The following is a 21,543-nucleotide window of genomic DNA, read 5'->3' on the forward strand; positions in this document are numbered from 1 at the left end:
GCCCATAATATAACCCATGGAACCCACTTTTGTGTTACCAGTTCTAACCCATGCCCACTTAGCCCATATATAGCCCATAGACCCAGACATAGCCTGGCAACCCCCCCCCCCCCCCCCCCCCCCCCGCTTCTGGAAATCTCATTTGCATTTGATTTCAGGAATTGGTCTGGCCTACAGGCCTGTATGGTCAATTCGGGAGCTGGGCGGGATTAGTACTGTTGACGAACAACCCCTTCAGCCAATCAGCAGTTTGTTCCCCCTCAGCCATTCAGCAGTTCAAAAAAATGGCTGCCGTTCCATTTTGGTCGGCTGCACTCGGTTCCATTCGGTTTCACTCGAACTCGCCACCTGATTGGCCAACCTTCGCTGTCATTCACAGAACAATGAGTGAGGACGCTGATAGGAGAGTTCATGTTATGAACTCCGGAGAAACGCCCAGACAGGCCTGTAGGCCAGACTCACTACTGAAATTTCCGGAGCAGGGGTTTACCAGGCTAACCCAGACATGGGTGACCAGTTCTAACCTATGCCCACTTAGCCCACACATAACTAACCCATACGAGACCCAGACATGGGTGACCAGTTCTTAACCTATGCCCACTTAGCCTATACATAACATGGAACCCACTACAATTGCCCGGTTCAAGCCCATGCCCACTTGGTACCGAAGTAGCCCACATTTACCCCATATGGGGCCTGTGTGTGTGTGTGTGTGTGTGTGTGTGTGTGTGTGTGTGTGTGTGTGTGTGTGTGTGTGTTTCTGTGTGTGTGTGTGTGTGTGTGTGTGTGTGTGTGTGTGTGTGTGTGTGTGTGTGTGTGTGTGTGTGTGTGTGTGTGTGTGTGTGTGCGTGCGTGCGCGTGCACGTGCGTGTGTGTGTGTGTGTGTGCGCGCGCGCGCGTGCGTGTGCGTGTGTGTGTGTGTACGCAAATTACAGATATACAGTATGGTACTTGAGTAAATGTACTTAGTTACTTTACACCGCTCCCTATGGAGACTTTTAAAGTGGATATGGGGTCACATGTTTGTGTGTAACATGTGTTCTAAAAAAGCTATAGTAAGTGTCCATGCCATGCAGCAGCAGCAGAGCAGTTGTCGCAGGCAGGCAGCAGCAGGTGTTCAGCATCGCGGGTGGCTCATTTTTAACCCGAGCCTCACACACACGCGCGCACACGCACACACACACACACACACACACACACACACACACACACACACACACACAGTCACACACACAGTCACACACACACACTCTCTCTGATGACTGTGAGTGAAACACAGTAGCAAGAAGCACTCAACACAACACATAACGGGACAGGAGCAAGGGACTGGGTGGTAGGCAAGGCAGCCTATGGTCGGCTGGAAGGGACATGGACTGGATCTGATCTGATCTGATGCCGGTTAGAGGTAATTGGCCGTTGATCTCTCTCTCTCTCTCTCTCTCTCTCTCTCTCTCTCTCTCTCTCGCTCTCTCCTCGCTCTCTGTGCGAGCCTGCATGCATATATTTAGTGGTGGAAAGCAACTACATGTAAATACATGTACTGAAGTACTGTACTTAAAGGTATGGTAAGTGATTTTCTTTGGTCAAAATAAGTGTTGAATTGCTCTATATTCTGATAGTACTCATTGCTATAGAGTGTTTGTTCAGTATCAGGAGTCTCCATGTCTCTCCAGCTCTTTATTAAACAGAAAATGCATTTTCAGGTCAGGATACCAATTTTATCCAATCAGGATAGATAACTCAGTCAGGATACAGATTAAACAAGTGAAACTGGAAGTGGTGACACAAATAAATGAGCTGAATAAATTGGAACTGGAACACTTAAAAATTAAGTTGATAAATGGGTACTCTCTCCTGATTGGCTGAAATGTTGTCACCTACCTGAAAATGTATGTACTGGTTATTAAAGAGCTGGGGAGACAAGGGAGACCCCTGAGACTGAACAGACAACAGAATATAGTGCTTTAACCTTTTAATACAACACTATTTGTTTTCAGACAAAAAATATCACTTACCCTAATTCCCAATACTTTCACTTCAACTCCACTCAGAGGAGAGGCAAATATTGGAGAGGCAAATGTTGTACTCTTTACTCCACTACAATAATTATAATAATTTTAAATATTTAGTTACTAGTTACTTAGCAGATTTTGATTATTGTTACAAAACATCAGTGGTGGAGTACATTTACTTAAGTACTGTACTTAAGTACATTTTTTAGGTAATTGTACTTTACTTGAGTATTTCCAATTTCCAATACTTTTACTTCTACTCCACTACATCTCAGAGGAAAATATTTAACTTTTACTCCACTACAATTATTTGAAAACTTTAGTTACTAGTTAGTTTTCAGATATAAATTATTACATTATAAAACATAAAATATCCCCTTCAGCCCTATTTTATACATAGGCTATTTGAAAATAGCCGATCTGCAAGCTTACAGCGCGTAGCATCGCGACGCGTTGTGAGCTTGTAGATCTGCTATTTTCAAACATTTTAGTACTTGTACTTTTGGTACTTTAAGTACAGTTTGATGCCAATACTTTTGTTCTTTTACTCAAGTAAATTTAGAATTCTGGACTTATGCTTGTAACAGAGTATTTCTATGTTGCAGTATTGTACTTTTACTTAAGTAAAGAATATGAATACTTTTTCCACCACTGCAAAACATACATTAACCACATCAGCCTAACTAAACTTTCAAATTTGAAAACGCGTTGTGAGCTTGTAGATCTGCTATGTTCAAAAGATTGTAATACATTTTGAAAACTTGGGAAATGGGACATTCTGCTTTATGAGTAGGCCTACTTTTACTTTTTATACTTTATATATTTTGATGCCAATACTTTTGTACTTTTGCTCAAGTAAATTTTGAATACTGGACTTTTACTTGTAACAGAGTATTTCTACTGATACTTTTACCAAAGTAAAAACATTGAGTACTTTTTTCCACCACTGCGTATATTATATGAAGCCCAAATGTCCCCATAGTAGAGTTTGAGACATGGACATCTGTGAGGACAATTTCGCCGGTCCTCACAAGATAAATGGTTGTTTAATTGTTGAAACAGATTTTTACAGTTAGGCTTAGTAAACGATTCAGGTTGGGGTGAGGAGTAGCCTATAGGCATTCAGAGGTTTGGTTTAGACAGTATTTCTATTTATTTATACTGTAACTGAGGCTATAGCTTCGGGGTTACAATGGTAACAAAATGGCATGACAAAACACTTTTCCGTGCCAAGGGGGTCCTTGGCATGGAAAAGTTTGAGAACTACTGATTTAGAAGGCATTTGTAGAACCGGCCTCAGGTCTTCATGGGTTAAACAGAAGTTGGTTGTTTACCTTGGTAGAAGTAGAAGGGATCAGAGTTTGTCTCGGTGGAGGTGAGGGTCAAACAATCAGTCTAGTTGTAAATCATCATTACCCCTCTGCTTTCAGAGCTCTGTCACCTCACACCATCTTTGTATCTTCTCTACCTCACACCATCTTTACCAATAGGCCATATTGGAATGAAATTGGGGGCCCATTTGGTTCCATTTGTACACTCTCAGAGTTACACACCCGTAAGGGTCCATTTGGAACCCCCTCATGGAACCATGAGGGTCCCTGGACCACACTTTGAGACCCGCTGGTGTAGCAGAGTGTTTCCAGTGAGCCAACACGCACAATATCAGCACTCCTTGACTCTGTTTGACCAGAATGGAACAGAGCCGTCATTAGTATCATTGGTAACGCCTGTGAAGTAAGTAAGGAAGAGGCTAACAATGCGTTGCATTTGTGAGACGCTGTTAACTTGTAGATTGACAGTTTTTGTTGGTGTGCGACACTGTCGTACAACCAGTCTTAAGAACAATGAAATACTGTCTTCTGTCTGCATGTGTCCACTTTGAATCCTGAACTATTTGATTGTAATGTTTGTGCTCTATTCTAGTAGAGTCATATAGGTTTCAAGAATGTCTCCGAACCAGAATTATTTACTGCTGACTGCGCATACAGGAGATTTGAGATTTGACTTAGGTCATTCATCAATGTACATTTTGTTTATAAATATGAAACATCAAAATCCTAGCCATGATCCCTTTCTGACCTTTAAACCACCCCAAAAAGTAGTTTGTTTTGGTTTGACAGTATAGGGCAGCCTTGTTGGAGTGATTTACAGTTGTAGCTCCATTGAAACCAAGCTCCCATGCAGTAGCTATTAGCTGTGTTGATAAGATAGATTGCCACAGACCCAGCTGCTGTTCTGCCGTGGTGTAAAGCAACTACGTACATTTACTCAAGTACTGTACTTAAGTACACTTTTGAGGTATTTTAACTTTACTGGAATATTTCCCATTTTCAGTACTTTTACTTCTACTCCACTACATCTCAGAGGCAAATATTGCACTTTTACTCCACTACTTGGGGGGTCGGCAGCCAAATACATTTAATGTTGGGGGTCCTTGACATGAAAAAGTTTGAGAACCATGATACAGAAAACTGTTAGGATTTATAAGGCAATAAAGGCATGTTGTAGAATTGGCCTCAGGTCTTAATGGGTTAAAGTGAATCTCTCTGTAGTGCGACAGTGCTGCTTGCCAAAAAATAACTGATCTACAAGCTAACAGTTAGCTTGCAGATCAGTTATTTTTTGGCAAGCAGCGCCTTCTATTATAGAATATTGGACTTGTTCCTTGTAGCCTGCTGCTTATTTGTGACTGTGTGGTGACACACACACACACACACACACACACGCACGCACACACACACACACACACACACACACACACACACACACACACACACACACACACACACACACACACACACACACACACACACACACACACACACACACACACACACACACACACACACACACACACACACACACACACACACACGCTACAGCAGTGAGCTGACTGAACGGTATATTTAGACGCTGCTATTCCTGCCCCACAACTGCTCCCTGGAACTGCCCTGTGGCCTGTGTGACACATGCACAGGTGCACATTCAGGCACGGACACACGCACGGACGCACACACGCACGCACACACGCACGCGCACACACACACACACACACACACACACACACACACACACACACACACACACACACACACACACACACACACACACACACACACACACACACACACTGGATCTATATCAATGTATGTATCTGGCATTCCTTTATTCCTAAACATCAACATTTCTGTCCCACAATGTTTACTTTCCATCCATCACTTAAACCCAGGGCTCTATACTACTACGCAACTTGTTGTGAGCTTGCAGATCAGCTATTTTCACCAAATGTTTGCCCAGGACAGGACTGGCCGGGAGTTAAGCGTTATAGAGTTCAAGTGGTTCATGTCAAGGACCCCCAAAATGTATTTGGCTACAGACTCCCATCTCAAAATATTATGTTCCAGGGACCCCCAGAAGCAAAGATTTTAGTTACTAATATTGGCTTTAAAAATCGATTCAAAGATTTGCACAGATTTTCGTGATTTTTCAAAAATAGCAGATCTACAAGCTCATAGCGCAGCATTCGGTGCCCCACTATGAGCTTGTAGATCTGCTATTTTTGAATAGCCAAAGTATACAATAATGGTTAAAATGATTGTGACGCTATATTGACTTATTTAGCTGGGGACCCCCTCGTACCCTGCCGAGGACCCCTGGGACCCCACTTTGAGAACCAATGTACTAAATGACCATAATCATTTCAGCACTTTGGATCAATACTATAACTGCTACTTCAGTGTTCCTTCATCAGTGGCTGCTGAGATTTCAAGCATTCTAAGCAAGCGTTCACAAAATATCTACACACCTGTCAAGCCTTTTGGCAGTGCCAAAAGTTGCTCCCAAAATAATCATATTTGAACTGGGGACCCCCAAACATAATCATATTTGAACTGGGGACCCCCCAAAATAATCATATTTGAACTGGGGACCCCCAAAATAATCATATTTGAACTGGGGACCCCCCACCCTAACAAGCACTTGGAATTGTAGGAGTTGAGGCATTACATTTAGTTTGACTCAGTTCCACAGATACATATTGTGAAAATAGCCGCGAGGCGTTGTGAGCTTGTAGATCGGCTATTTTCAAGTGTTTTGCCTCTGTCTTATATTATTTGACAATTTGGCCAATGTTTGACCAGTTTTTATAGTATAGTTTGTTGATTATACTTTTGATGCAGTACTGGTCTTTGTCATTTATTTTTGTTTAGTTTTAGAAGGTATTAAAAATAAAAAAAAGTCCTTAAATTGGACCCCCCCTGGGGTCCTGACCACAGGTTGAGAACCAAACAAACAGTCGTAGCCAGGTCAGTGGTGTGATGTGCAACATTGGGGTTTTACGACTTTTCCGGCATGCTGCCTGCCATAAGCCAATGCTACTATGTTTTGACATGACACATGTTTACTGCTAGTAAAGGCAGACTTGCTCAGCACACCTCTGTGGTAGTAGAGCTGGGCGATATGACTTATTATTTCAAACTTTTGCCTTGATTCATGAACGATTTTAAAGAAAATAGTGGAGAAAAATCCTGTTGAGCTTGTAGATCGTCTGTTTTCACTATTTTATTTGTTTTAAGTGTAATACAAGTGGTTAGTCCGACTAGTTGATTTAGTCTTTTATGAAAAATCTATACATTTTTTGTTTTTTGTTCATAAGAAATTCATACAAAAATATATGAAAAAAATTAATAATTAAAAACTTGCTTCTCTACTATTCGATTATAAGACGGTTAATGGTTCTAAATATTGGTTTTGATATATTTTCGGTTAACTGCCCAGCCATACGTGGTAGCATCTCACATTTGGGAATGTACACATTTCACTTCATTTACACAAGCAGAGGAGTAGTTCACCCAAAGAAATGACTTATTTTCTATCAATTACACACCCCATGAAGCCTTGAATTCATGTAGATTTGTTTTTGTTTATTACTTGTTCATTAATTAATGAGGAATGCGACACAAACTAACAAATCTCATGAATTCAAGGCTTCATCGGGGGGTGAACTACTCCTTCAATGGGCTATTACGGGCCTACCAGACAACTTACTGTAAACCTGATCTCACTGTACACCATCACCACTTAACCACTTAAACTCCATATGGTTGAGCGGAGTCCCACAGGGCTCTATACTAGTGTATTTTCTGTTTTCTATTATTGTGGGGAAAGCTTTCGCTGAAAATAGCAGATCGACAAGCTCACAACTCGTCGGGGGGTTTACGTGGTTAAACATGTGTCATGCAGGACCAATGCTAGGGAGAGCGGGTCATTGGCCAGAGGTGACTACTCAGATAATTTGAGGAAAACTACTTTTGGACAATCAAGCATTTTCAGTCAGACCTGCTCAGGGTGGGAGAAACAATATATAAAACTAGTGTATGTTTACATATACTATATCAGTGTTTAAATCATTAACAATTACAATAAACAAAAACTAGAATTTTCTCCTAAATATGTTATTTTATTAAAATGTGTTTGGGAGCGATCAGGCATGCAATGCTCATTTGGTATGTTCTTGCACTCTATTTCAATGACGTGACGCGCACGTCGTTTAACACCTACACTGCAAGTCACACAATGGACAATTGATATACATCTAGGCTTATTCCTATGTTAATTCGCTAGGTGTGAGTCGGGAGCCTTTGAAAACTTTGTTGAGTTGCAAATTTAAAGTAGTTTTAAATCTATGCGTGTGCCTGCGTGTGCTCCTGGTCAAATAGGTTCCGGCACGGCGTGCAAGGCCGTCCAGTGAGCATTGCACCCCTGGGAGCGATGCAAGTTGGGAACGATGCAAATAGGGAACACATGCCCCACCCTGTTATACAATACCCATTATACCCGTTGTCAGGGTACCCGTTAAAACGTCTGTGTGCCCATGTCCCTTTTTATGCCCATACATGGAGTTATCAGTTACTTATGATATCAGTATATGTCCATATATGGGCATATCGGGGGCCATCGGCGGTTCTGGAAAGTCCTTGTGCAGTGGTAAACGTAGTACCTGCGTTGTCCAGTAGGAGGTGCTAAACGAGGTGCTAAACGTCTGTGGAGAATGTGTGGAGAATGTCTGAAGAGTGCTAACTGACTGTGGGAAGTGACTAAGTAATCAAATGGCAGGTGTGGGTAATTCGACAGGTGTGGATAATTCGACAAATCAAGCTTAGTTGCCATGGCAATCAATTGCCTCACTCGGCCATGGCCAGAGCCTTTTCTGGTGGTTCTGGACAACCGCCTATCCTACACCGGTTACTGCACTCCCTCGGGTCGGGCGGTCGAACGGTTCTCGAGATACATGGGTTACAGACGTACAGACGTATAGTGGTGGAAAAAAGTACTCAAATGTTTTACTTAAGTAAAAGTATCAATACTGCAATGTAGAAGAACTCTGTTACAAGTAAAAGTCTGGAATACAAATTTTACTTGAGTAAAAGTACAGGTGTTGGTATCAAAATGTACTTAAAATAACAAAAGTAAAAGTACTAAAATGTTTGAAAATAGCCTAGGTATAAAATAGGGCTAAAGTGGTAAATGTATGTATATCTGCAAAGTAACTAGTAACTAATTAGTAACTAATTATTTGAAAACTAAAGTTTTCAAATAATTGTAGTGGAGTAAAAGTACAATATTTTCCTCTGAGATGTAGTGGAGTAGAAGTAAAAGTATAGACAATTGGAAATACTCCAATAAAGTAAAAGTACCTCAAAATTGTACTTAAGTACAGTACTTGAGTAAATGTAATCAGTTACTTTACACCACTGCAGACGTACATACGTACGTATGTACGTACAGAGATTCCCTGCATTTATTGTAAGATTGTTGCACCCCTAACAGTTATTATTGTTATTGCAGGTTTGTTGCTCCGTGCCAACAGACCAGTGGCAGTCAGGTGTGTCAATGGCTTCCCAGGAGAAGGAGCCTCTGTCTGCTTCACCCGCCCACCTCAGCTAGCACCTCCTACTGGACAACGCAGGTACTACAGCTACAACATATCTCTAACCCAAAGTTCTTACCAAGTGTTATGAATCTTTCAAATATCCTTTCATTAGTGACACAAAGAGGTCAGTGTCATATTGAGAATGCCATACAGCTAAGTAGCAATATTTTGTATTGTTAAATACTTGAACTGTAGTGATATGTTAATTGTATGATGAACAGAGCTGAATTATTATGGACTGATCTATATGCAGATATCATTTAATTAGTGACACAAAGAGGTCAGTGTCTTATTGAGAATGCCATACAGCTAAGTAGCAATATTTTGTATTGTTAAATACTTGAAATGTAGTGATATTTGAACTGTATGATGAACAGAGCTGAATTATTATGGACTAATCTTTTATATGAAGTGTGTGTTAAACTTCATAAAAAAACGTTAAAATGACCCCAAAACCCTTTAAACATTTTCAACCCTATCGTTCATCTTTCAGGGTCTCTTTGCGGGAGACAGAGTTCAGCCTGCTGTGAGTGGGGGGTGGGGGGCATGGGGACCTCAGCCCCGGAGACGGAAGCCACGCCGTCGCCAAGGAAACATAGCATCGCAGCGGCCCTGCTCCTACTATACCTGTGCAGCTCTGGAGGTAAAAGCTCAGCGTCACGTATATATCGGACAAGAAAGCAGCGTCATGCATTAAAACCCATTTAGACCGGGAAGTTCGGGAACGCATCTGTGTGTCATTTAAGATCTCTTTGGCTATTCAAAAATAGCAGATTTACAAGCTCATAGCGCGGCACTCGGTGCCGCGCTATGAGTTGTAGATCTGCTTTTTTTTTTTCTTTTCGTGAAAATCTTTTATATAAATTTTTAAATATATATAAAAAAATATAAAACAAATCTTTGCTTCTAGGGGGTCCATGGAACAAAATACTTTTAGATGGGAGGAGGTCCGTGGACAAATACATATTATTTTGGGGGTCCTTGACATGAAAATAGTTTGAAACCCATTGATAATATAGCAACATAAGTAAAAAGAAAAAAAAAGAAAAAAAGAAAACTTAGGATTTAGAAGACATTTGTAGAATCCCCAGAAGCAAAGATTTGAGTTAAACATTTTCGCTTTAATTATATACATATTCAAACTAAATATTTGCACTCATTTTCACGATAGCCTAGGTGTAAGATAGGGCTAAAGTGGTTAATATATGTTTCATAATTTAATAATGTAGCCTAATACAATATTTGCCTCTGAGATGTAGTGGAGTAGAAGTAAAAGTAGAAGTAGAAGTAGAAGTAAAAGTAAAAGTATAGACAATAAAGAATCCTCCAGTAAAGTAAAAATACCTAACAATTGTACTTAAGTATAGTACTTGAGTAAATGTACTTAAAGTAGTTACTTTACACCACAGGAGAAGGTTCCATCTTTGTTTTATGAAACTTTAAGTAAGCAGTCCACATCTAAGCAGTCCAGATCTGCAATTTTTTTTATCTGCAATAAAAAAAATGCAGATCTACAAGCTTTTTATATAGAGCACCGAAGTCCTGACGTCACTCGTTCATCCCCAGGTTTGCGGAAGTGATTTCTCTATGGAGAATAACATTGGGTCATCTTAGAATCGTCTCATATAAGAATTGTGGTCCAAAAATAAACACCGCGTGTCGGCGTTATTGTCAGGGAGGAGGTTCTTTATCGTTTATGATAGTCAGTCACTTATATTTGATACAGTCTGTTTCTGGCGAAAATGTAACTAATTCGGCGGAAGTAACATTAGCGTTTTCTCACCGTCAGTTGATGCTTCATATCCATAAGAGTCAACCCGCCGGGGTCATGTGTTTATTTTTGGAACACAGTTCTTATTTGACGCGATATTAAATAAGTCTATGGGATTCAGAACGGGGGTGGAAAACTGCAAACCAGGTAGACAAACAAAGGATGTGTAAATGACGTCAGACTTCGGCGGTCTATAGCCCAAAGAAATAAAAAAATGACGCAAATGAATTCCCGGTCTTAAAGGGTTAAACCGGGAAAGAATCTGTGTCACTTTAAATTTTACCGTTGGCTGTTCAAAAATAGCAGATGTACAAGCTCGCAGCACGGCACGAAGTGACTATCTTTTGCATTTTATTTTTTAAATCGTGAAAGTGTTTTGGATCGTTTTCAACACAAATCTTCTCTTCTGGGTGGGCCAATTGGCAAAGAACATTTTCAGACAGGGGTCCTTGGCACAAAAAAGTTTGAGAACTACTGATTTAGAAGGCATTTGTAGAATCTGCCTCAGGTCTTAATGGGTTAAATAATACAATATTTTCAACTCGGTTTCTTTTGATGGAAACAGAGACAGACAGACAGACAGACAGACAGACAGACAGACAGACAGACAGACAGACAGACAGACAGACAGACAGACAGACAGACAGACACGTTTTTTTCCTCCATTGTGTGCAATGTGGACTGCTTACTTAAAGTTTCATAAAACAAAGATGTAACCTTCTCCAGTGGTGTAAAGTAATTAGGTACATTTACTCAAGTACTAACTATACTTAAGTACAATTGTTAGGTACTTTTATTTTACTGGAGTATTTTTTATTGTCTATACTTTTACTTCTACTCCATTACATCTCAGAGGCAAATATTGTACTTTTACTCCACTACAATTATTTGAAAACTTTAGTTACTAGTTACTTTGCAGATATATATTATAACATATATTAACCACTTTAGCCCTATTTTATAACTAGGCTATTTGAAAATAGCCGATCTACAAGCTCTTCGTAGATCTGCTATTTTCAAACATTTTAGTACTTTTACTTTTAGCACATTTTGATACCAATACCCTTGTACTTTTACTCAAGTACATTTTGAATTCCAGACTTTTACTTGTAACAGAGTACTTCTACATTGCAGTGTTGATACTTTTACTTAAGTGAAACATTTGAGTACTTTTTCCACCACCGACCTTCTTCTCTGTTCCTCTCTGTTCCCTTCCTCTGTCACCTTCTTCTCTCCGTCCCCTGCCTGGCCCCCCATAGCCTGGGGGATGCCGTGTCAGATCCTCCGGTGCAACGCAGACTTCGTGGCCGCCACGCTGGACCTGGGAGGCGTAGGAGGAGGGCTGAGGGAGGCGCTGAAGAACTCGGGCTACTGCAGCGCGCTGCGCTCCTACGGCATGTGCACCAAGCGCACGGCGAGGGCCTGCCGGGGCGACCTGGCCTACCACTCTGCTGTCCAGGCAAGGTTATTATAATAGTTCAATGAAATCAGTAGTGGAGGGGGGCACGGTGGCAGAGTCGGTAGCGCTGTTGCCTCACAGCTAGAGAGTCCTGGGTTCGATTCCCGCCGGGGACATTGTGGGCGCTGGGGGCGTGTCCTCTCCTCCGCGTCATCAGTGCCCATATCCCAGGTGGGGTTGGCGAGTTTGCATGTTCTCCCCGTGTCAGGTACCCTCACAAAAACATGCAGTAATCCTGGTCTCTTTACTGCCTCCCCCTGGTCAGCCGGGGCGCCTGATGGAGGGGAAAGGAACTGGTTGGAATAACGTGTTCCTTCCACGTGCTACGTCGTACCGGGGAAACTCTCCTCCATCGGGTGATAAGAAGGCCTGTTAGCCCTCATCCATTGAAGGAGGCATGAGCTCAGCTCTGGGTTCTCCCTAGGTTGGCAGGGGGAGTGTAGTGCCCAGGATTACTTAGACAATTGACACTGGGTGAAAAAATGGGGTTAAAAAATCGCAGCGTAAAAAAAAAAGAAAGAAACCAGTGGTGGAAAGTAACTAAGTACTGTACTTTTTGAGTTTTTTTCTACTTTACTGGAGTATTTCCAATTTCCAGTACTGTTACTGCTACTCCACTACATCTTAGAGGCAAATATTATACTTTTACTCCACTACAATTAGTGAGCTTGTAGATCTGCTATTTTCTAAAGATTTTCATACATTTGAAAACTTGTGAAATGGGACATTCTGCATGAGTACTTTTACTTTTGTACTTTTAGTACATTTATTGCCAACACTTTTGCGCTTTTACGCAAGTACATTTTGATACCGGACTTTTACTTTCTATATATATATATGTAAGTAAAACATTTGAGTACTTTTTACACCACTGAATGAAACACAAAATAACTACAACTATAACTGAAACAGAAAAGAAAACAAATCTGTAACGGAACATGGAAATACAAATAAACAAACTAACTAAAATCATAGAGAAATTGTCCCTAGACTTAGTCCCTGTCAATTTATTCCATACATACTAGAATGTGGTTGCATATATTGCATATGCATTATTTTTATATATATAGCATTATTTATATATATATATATATATATATATATATATATATATATATATATATATATATATATATATATATATATATATATATATATATATATATATAATGCATATGCAATATATGCAGACCTTAGCAGACCTTGAGGCCAAGGAGGCGCGCCCGAGCGCCTACAGGCGCGAGTGCCCGCGCCGACCAGCCGATGGGCTGCTAGTCGAATCAGCGCCGTCCGAGATGTAAATCAATAGGGAGAAAATAGATCTTTTCATGGATTACTATCCATGTGTTTGTGTGTGTGTGTGTGTGTGTGTGTGTGTGTGTGTGTGTCAGGGATAATCTAAAAGAAATGTTAAAAGCCAGAACACAATAAAATTATCTATATATGCTTTCAATAAACCAAATTGAAAGCATGAGCGTGTGCGCGTGTGTGTGCGTGCGTGCGCTCGCATGCGTGTGTGTGTGGTCGGGCCATATATGTTAGTGCACTGTGGTTGGGAAGCCTCGTGGCTTGCATTGCCCTCTAGTGTTGGTTCTACAGAATTGCCTGGGGAGGGGGGGTGAAAACGAGCGCTCGTTCTCCAATTTCCCTGTAACATATATATATATATATATATACATATATATATATATATATGTATATATATAATTATGTTTAATATATATACTGTATATAGTATGTTTTCTGACTTTTGCTAATAAAAAAAAACGTAACTACAATTTCACAAATTAAAAACGAACTAGCAAACCCACTTTAAAAACAAATACAAAAAAAGGAAATTGATAAACCGCAAGTCAAACGGAAATAAAAACATATTTTTGAAGTATTCTAAATGTTGATATCCTTTGCGCTCCAGGGCATCGAGGACCTCCTGATCCAGCACCGCTGCCCCAGGGCGGGGCCTACCGCCCAGCCCCGCCCACCCCCGCAGGCGCCCATGTCCGGGGAGGCGTGTCTTTACGAGAAGGGCTACTTCCTGCGGGAGGGCCGGGTGCCGGAGTACCTGCACTGCGGCGTGTTTGGAGACCCGCACGTTCGAACCTTCACCGACGACTTTCAGACGTGCGCGGCGCGAGGCGCCTGGCCGCTCGTCGATAACGAGTACCTGTACATCCAGGCCACCAACACGCCCACTGGACGCGGCGCCCACACCACCGCTCTGACTAAAGTGAGTCACAGGCCTGGGATTTGGTCATTCTAGGCCACTTGGCCTTTGGTGTCGTCCATTTTTTTAGGGCACAAAGGCCAAATGCCAGGGCAGGAAGGCCATCAAATAAAACAATGATTTTAAGTCCACAGAAACAATGAATTTAATTGAAAGGTTAAGGATTATTACATTTTAATATAGTACAAGTACAGTATAACTGTCAGTGACATATAACCTGTTTATTTCACAAAATAATCTATTGGCATACTAGTCTCAATATTTCTCACATTCAGCACTGTGCTTCACTGATTGAAGTAAGGGTCATATGAATCACATGAGCATTCACAGATTCAAGGTTTTATTGTATTTTTACTTTCATTGAAGATGAATTGTGATTGGACTAATGACTTTAGTAGATTTTACATGATTTAGCCTAAAATATAGTATTTGTTCATTATAAATAATAACATTAAGACACACTTTATTTATTATTAATGTGGTTTGCCTAACACACATTAATGTTATCCAACAAGATTTTATTCATTTTTCATATTTCTCTCTCTCACACTAACACTCCCTCCCTCTCTCTCTCTCTCTCTCGCCCCGTGTCAAAAGCATCAGCTTCCGCAGCATTTTAAGCTGCGCGCGATTCATATCAGCCTCGAAATCAAACCTACTACTGGTTATTTGCGCAGCGACGTTTCAGTTGATGTGGCAACTGGTGGCAAAAAAAAACATATTGACAGGATAGTGCTGATAGAAAACAGTGAAATCAGCTTGGGCAGTGCAAGAAGGCCATCAAGGCCAGTGGGCCACTGTGGCCTCTTGTTTTTTCGAGCAACGAGAGCCATGGCCGTCGTGGCCGCCGTGAAAATCCTGCCGTGGTGAGTCATGTTCAAAACGTCCTGGTTAGGAGAGCTCTGTTGGCACAGGAGTCCATCATAGTGGAGTCAAGGGGTTGCATCCGGTTTGGCTGAGCGTCTATACGAACACAATATGCACAGCAGCCATATTGGAAAGAAATCTTCCTTACCTCCTTCACAGGTGTACACAGGTGTAGGATACTAATGAAGGCTCTGTTCCATTCTGGTCAAACAGAGTCAGGGTGCTGATAGTGTGCATGTTGGCTCACTGGAAACATTCTCAGGGTTCCTTGAGGGGGTTCCAAATGACCCCTTACGGGTGTGTAACTCTGAGAGTACAAATGGAACCAAATGGTTCCATTTGTACACTCTCAGAGTTATGGTTCTTGAAATTAAGTTTTGATAACCACTGTGCTACACTAAAGGGAACGGAGCCTTCATTAGTACCATTGGTAACACCTGTGAAGGAAGTAGGGAAGGGGCCCAAAGTTTTTTCCAGTATGGCTGCTGTGCATAGATAGTTATGACCTCCCGGTGGGGTCTCCTCGCTGGCATGTGAGTAGGGTAATAGCAGTGGCAAGCAGTGGGAACAATGAATCGGCATCTGATTACATCGGGAGAAGAAAAGGGGCATATATAATTGGCTACTCTAAAGAGTCTATGAAGTTGAATATTGGAACAGTAATATAAAGAGTTTCTCCATGATTCTGTCTGTCTTGACTGACGCTGGAGTAAAACTAAGACTTGTGAGCCTGTAGATGAGCCATTTCTGACACGGAACACTGTCTTATGACGGTGGTTCTCAAACTGTTCAGTCCGTGACCCCCCCAAAAATAATCATATTTGAACTGGGGACCCCCCACCCCTGGAATTGTAGGAGTTGAGGCATTACATTTCCACGCTACCTGCCTCGCTGGATCCGTGGCAGTATGCATACCGCAAAAACAGATCCACCGACGACGCTATTGCCATGGCTCTCCACACCGTCCTCTCGCACATGGACAACAAGCTGCTGAAGGACAAATATGTACGTATGCTGTTCGTGGACTACAGCTCAGCATTCAACACCATTGTCCCAGCAATACTTGACAAAAAGCTCAGAGACCTAGGGCTACACCCAAGCATGTGCGACTGGATACAGGACTTCTTGTCCAACCGACATCAGGTGGTGAGAATGGGCAGCATCACATCCAACCCCCTGACCCTCAACACCGGAGCACCCCCAGGGATGCGTGCTGAGCCCTCTCCTCTACTCCCTGTACACGTATGACTGCACAGCCACACATGTCTCCAACACCATCATAAAGTATGCGGACGACACGACAGTGATAGGCCGAATCGTCAACAACGACGAGTCTGACTATAGAGAGGAGATCAACTCACTGGCACGCTGGTGCCGGGAGAACAACCTCTCTCTTAACGTCGACAAGACCAAAGAACTGATCGTGGACTTCAGGAGGCCGCGGAGAGACCATGCGCCCATCCTCATCGACGGTGCTGCAGTGGAAAGGGTCAGCGAGTACACATCGAGGAGGACCTCAAATGGGAGACGCACACCACACACCACACACGTGAGGAAAAAGGCTCAGCAGCGACTGTACTGGCTCCGCCGCCTGAAGAAGCTCGGAGTAGGACGTCGCATCCTCAGGCTGTATTACAACAGTTCTGTTGAAGGCATCCTAACAGGCTGTGTCACGGCCTGGTACGGGAACTGCACTGCCCGAGAAAAGATCAGCCTACAGCGAGTAGTGCGATCGGCAGAGCGGATAATGGGAATCGAGCTCCCAGCGCTCCAGGAACTGTACAAAAAGCGGTGCGTGGTCAAAGCCAAGCGCATCATCAAGGACAAGCACCACCCAAGTCACAGACTGTTCAAACCCCTACAACGACCGCGACCGGGCAAGGGGCTCTACCGCAGTATCAAGAGTTCCACCACCAGGTTCTGGTGTAGTTTTAATCCGGCTGCTGTCAGGATGCTGAATGAGGCATAAGCCTTGTTCAGCAGCCTGACAGCAGGCGGTGCAAAACCTTTCTGGCTCTTCCTGAACACACCTGTGGATTATACCAGGGACAATGACTTGGACTTAGCTCCCCCTCGGACACACCTGTGGACTACACCAGGTACAAATGACTTTTTTGCTGCACTCCCTCATGGAGCTACTTGCGGATTATACTAGGGTCAGTCCACCCTAGGTGGACACGCACTGACCTTTTGCACCTTAATCCCATGTATAACGCACTGACTTTTTTTGTCTTTTTATTGTGCTCTTTTTTCTCTAAGCACCTTAACGTCCATATGTATATCATGTACAGTATAAGTATAACATGCACAGTATACATACATTGCTGCTATGCTCAGGCACCTTAGTTTTTATTATCTCAGGTACTTTGTAAATATGTAGATAACTTGTCTGGCCTTCTGTTGCTCTCTTGTTTTGATCTCCTTCCCACTTGCCCCCCACCCCCTCTTCTTCTCCCCCCCCCCCCCTCTTCTTTCTATGGAAATTAACGTTGCGGTGGGAACGATGTACAAAAACGAATTTCACCCACTTCTTTACCTTGTAAACCTGTGATGTGACAATAAAACTGATTCTGATTCTACTGATTCTGATTCTGATTCTGATTCTGATTTGACTCGGTTCCATTGTGGAAAATAGCTGGTCTGCATGCTCACAATGTAGATCAGCTATTTTCAAAATGTTTGCCCCTTTCATGGACAATTTGGCCAATGTTTGACCATTCTTTTAATAGTAATGTGTTGATTACTGATAGTTATTCTAGTTATTCTTGTTGATAATAATTTGTCTAGTGTCATAACCTGCTTAAATGTCAAATTTATATAATGGTGTCATATTGGCCTAATTCAGTCATGTTAAATGTGCTTCTCTGTTCTCCTATTTTCTCTCTCTCTATGCAAGGTCAAACTGGCTACAGGCCTTTTTGTTGCTATCTGTCGGCTCCTCAAGTTATGTCAATATTTCTATTTAAGGAAGAACTATTTTCAGAACACTTCATATCTGTGTTCTCTCCAATGCATAATCCTTTTTCAGTGCCACTGAGTGACCACTGACCAGTGACCGGGGTCAAAATGTTGACCCAGACACTTTGGCGCAGGTCACCTTCATCATTATCATCTACCATCATCATCCTCATCTGACGATGACGTATCATCATCACTCTCATCCAATCCAAGGAGTCCACCTTCGACCGGAAACTCATCTATGTCACATCCTATGATGTCATTGTTTATGTTAACGGGTGTTGTTAAAACCCAGTGATTTCTTTCTATCATTATGAGAGAGGCCGACCGATGATGTGTGAAACACCTGTGATACTGTAACCTTCCCTACTCTCTCATGTCTGACTAAAATATAATATAATCATTTTACCCAATGGCTGCCTGTCTCCGGCTGAATTTTCTGTTGTCGCCTTTCTGAAAGTTATCGGTACTTTAGAAGGGTGATAGGGAAAAACAGCTCCATCAATTACTTTTTATGCAGTAATGCTCTCATTGTATTATAATTATTTTTCTTAAAAGTCCTTCAATTGTTACTTTAGAGATGTGCAGATACCCTGTCTGTAGGCCTGTTGGTTTGTTTACTGTTGAGTGAGAAAACGATGTTGCACATTAAGATAATCATCTGAGTGGGGACCCCCAAAGATCATTTCGGGACCCCGACCCACAGTTTGAGAACCACTGTCTCGAGAAAGTATAAATCAGAGTCGTGGCAGACATTGTTTTCTGTGACGCTGTGTTTCTGTCCGTCTCTCCAGATCACAATCATCTTTAAGAGCTGGCGTCAGTGCGTTGAGCAGCAGATCTACCAGGCCGAGCTGGACGACGTTCCGGCCGCCTTCGCGGACGGCTCCGTGTCCAGCGGCGGCGAGCGCCCTGGCGCCCGCCACAGCCTGGCGGTCCGCTCGCAGAGCCCCGGGAGGCACGCAGAGATCAGGGCAGCGCACATCGGCGCCGTGCTGGTGGTCCGCCAGAGCGGGCGCTCCCTGGGGCTGTCGGTGCGAGCCCCCCGGCCCGTCGTGGAGGCCTTCGGCCCCGAGCAGGACGTTCAGCTGTGCGTGAAGGGTTGCCCCGAGTCGCAGAGGATCAACATATTCTCGCCGCCCGCCTCTTTCTCCCTCTCCTCCTCCTCCTCCTCCCCCTCTTCCTCTGCAAGCGCCCAGGCCCACTGTGGCGCCCTGCTCCCCGCCAGAGACATGTACTACCAGGCGTGCGTGTTTGACCTGCTGGCGACGGGGGACCTCAACTCCAGCCTGGCTGCAGTCGCCGCCCTAGAGGATGCCCGGGGGATGATCGATGACAGCGACAGGTTGCACCTGCCGCCGCCGGTGGCGGCAACGGGACATCGGCACCGGCCGGGCCTTCATGTGGCCCCGGGGCTGATCGCAGCCCTGCTGGGAGCTGTGTGGAGCGTTGCAATATAGACAATATATGTGTCTTGTTTTTAAAGGTACATTTCATGCACTGATGATAGTCCCCACGTGGACTGAGATGTTTGCCATACTCTGTTCAGCCCTGGATCTTTTGACCCATTAAGACCGGGAATGTATCTGTGTGTCATTTTTAGATTTCTTTGGATATTCAAAAAGCTCATAGTGCCGCGATATGAGCTTGTAGATCTGCTATTTTTGAATATTCGTGAAAATGTGTGCAAATCTTTAAATATATATATTGTAAGTGAACATTTGTAACTCAAATCTTCGCTTCCGGGGGATTCTAAAATGTCTTCTAAATCCTAACAGCTTTTTTTTTTTTTACTTATGTTGCTATAATCAGTGGTTCTCAAACTTTTTCATGTCAAGGACCCCCAAAATGTATTTGGCCGCGGACCCCCATCTCAAAATATGTCGTTCCAGGGACCCCCCAGAAGCACAGATCGGCGTTAAAAATGTTCGCTTTAAAGCATATATATATTCAAAGATTTGCACACATTTCTCTCGATTTTTCCCAAAAAATGCCAAAGAAATCTTAAAATGACACAGATACATTCCCGGTCTTAATGGGTTAATGAAGGCTTTTATAAGCAAACAAGACTCTTTTTCCCTGTGTGCAAGTCCTTCCCTGCTCTATTGTGACTTTTTCCCTTGACTGCCGCAGTGAGAAAGACAAACAAAGGACAGTTTTCTAAGGCGCAGCTCAACATGTGCTAACCATGAGGGTACAGTTGAACCAATAAAGCTCTATTTTATCCTTTTTTGAAAATAGCAGATCTACAAGCTCACAGGACCTTTTCATCACCTCCCTCTCTGCTGTCTGTACTTTGCAAGTGCTTCTTATATATCGCGTGCATGGTAGCAGGCTGGTTCCCAGAATGCAATGCTTCTGCTGTGGTTTCAACATGGCAGTGGTCATCGGTCAGAAGACAACATCGAAGAAGAGGATCAGTCAAAATGGGTTTAAGCACTTAACCCTCTATTCTTATTCGTATAAAACTTAGTATAAAGCTCACAACACGTCGTGTTGTGAGCTTGTAGACCTGCTATTTTTGGCTAATTTTACCCCCAAAATATGGTGTTCAAATGGATAATCAATTCAACCCGGAAGTGCATTCTACATAGTTATTGTTTAGTTAGACTTGTATTTAAAGCACAGGTCAATATGAGGACCACTCATCACAATCAATTATCTCTTCCTTTCTTTCTTTCTTTCTTTCTTTCTTTCGTGTGTGTGCGCGCGTGTGCCGGTGTGTGTGTGTGCGTGCGCATGTGTGTGTGTGTGTGTCTCTGTGTGTGTGTGTGTGTGTGTGTGTGTGTGTGTGTGCGTGTGTGTGTGTGTGTGTGTGTGTGTGTGTGTGTGTGTGTGTGTGTGTGTGTGCGTGTGTGCGTCTGTCTGCGTGCGTGCGTGTGCATGTACAGAGTCAAAACAGCAGATGAATGTACTTCCTTGTCTTCTATCCTCAAATGCTTTTAGTCCAAACAGTGTTTTACAGAAAACATGTTTTTTTTTGTACTTCTTCAGTTGCATAGAGTGTGCGCCAAAGTTAACAATACAATGAACACCCCTGAATTTGAATACATGAATGAATTATTGTGTGTGACGTGACATATTTTATTTATCATGCTGATAAATGTTGATAAACGCGGGTGGTCTATGTATCTGTGTACTCTCTTTCCTACTCCCCCCCCCACACACACACACACACACACACACACACACACACACACACACACACACACACACGCGCGCGATGCGACACATTGTGAGCTTGTAGATCGGCTATTTTCAAATGGTCGAAATACATATAGGGCTGAAGTGGTTAGTGTGTTGCGATAATAATCAAAGTCT

The 21,543-nt window shown here is 42.8% G+C and overlaps 1 protein-coding gene across 1 annotated transcript; it reads left to right on the top strand.

Annotated features, from left to right (window-relative positions):
- The first annotated feature begins 1,316 nt into the window (after positions 1 to 1,316).
- Positions 1,317 to 21,336, top strand: hjv (hemojuvelin BMP co-receptor). Its single transcript, XM_080427261.1, has 6 exons — positions 1,317 to 1,405; positions 8,859 to 8,979; positions 9,437 to 9,586; positions 11,974 to 12,173; positions 14,089 to 14,400; positions 19,017 to 21,336. Exons 3-6 carry the CDS (start codon positions 9,490 to 9,492, stop codon positions 19,680 to 19,682), a joined length of 1,275 nt encoding a protein of 424 aa, XP_080283387.1. The 5' UTR covers positions 1,317 to 1,405; positions 8,859 to 8,979; positions 9,437 to 9,489; the 3' UTR covers positions 19,683 to 21,336.
- The last annotated feature ends 207 nt before the right edge of the window (positions 21,337 to 21,543 follow it).

The sequence above is a fragment of the Gymnoscopelus braueri genome (assembly GCF_963280865.1).
Source record: "Gymnoscopelus braueri genome assembly, chromosome: 4".
Lineage (NCBI taxonomy): Eukaryota > Metazoa > Chordata > Actinopteri > Myctophiformes > Myctophidae > Gymnoscopelus > Gymnoscopelus braueri.

Coding starts and splice junctions, on each gene's coding strand:
- hjv (XM_080427261.1), top strand. CDS start 9,490: ATGGGGACCTCAGCCCCGGAGACGGAAGCCACGCCGTCGCCAAGGAAA. Junction 9,587..11,973: donor ATACCTGTGCAGCTCTGGAG/GTAAAAGCTCAG, acceptor GGCCCCCCATAG/CCTGGGGGATGCCGTGTCAG. Junction 12,174..14,088: donor CCTACCACTCTGCTGTCCAG/GCAAGGTTATTA, acceptor TTTGCGCTCCAG/GGCATCGAGGACCTCCTGAT.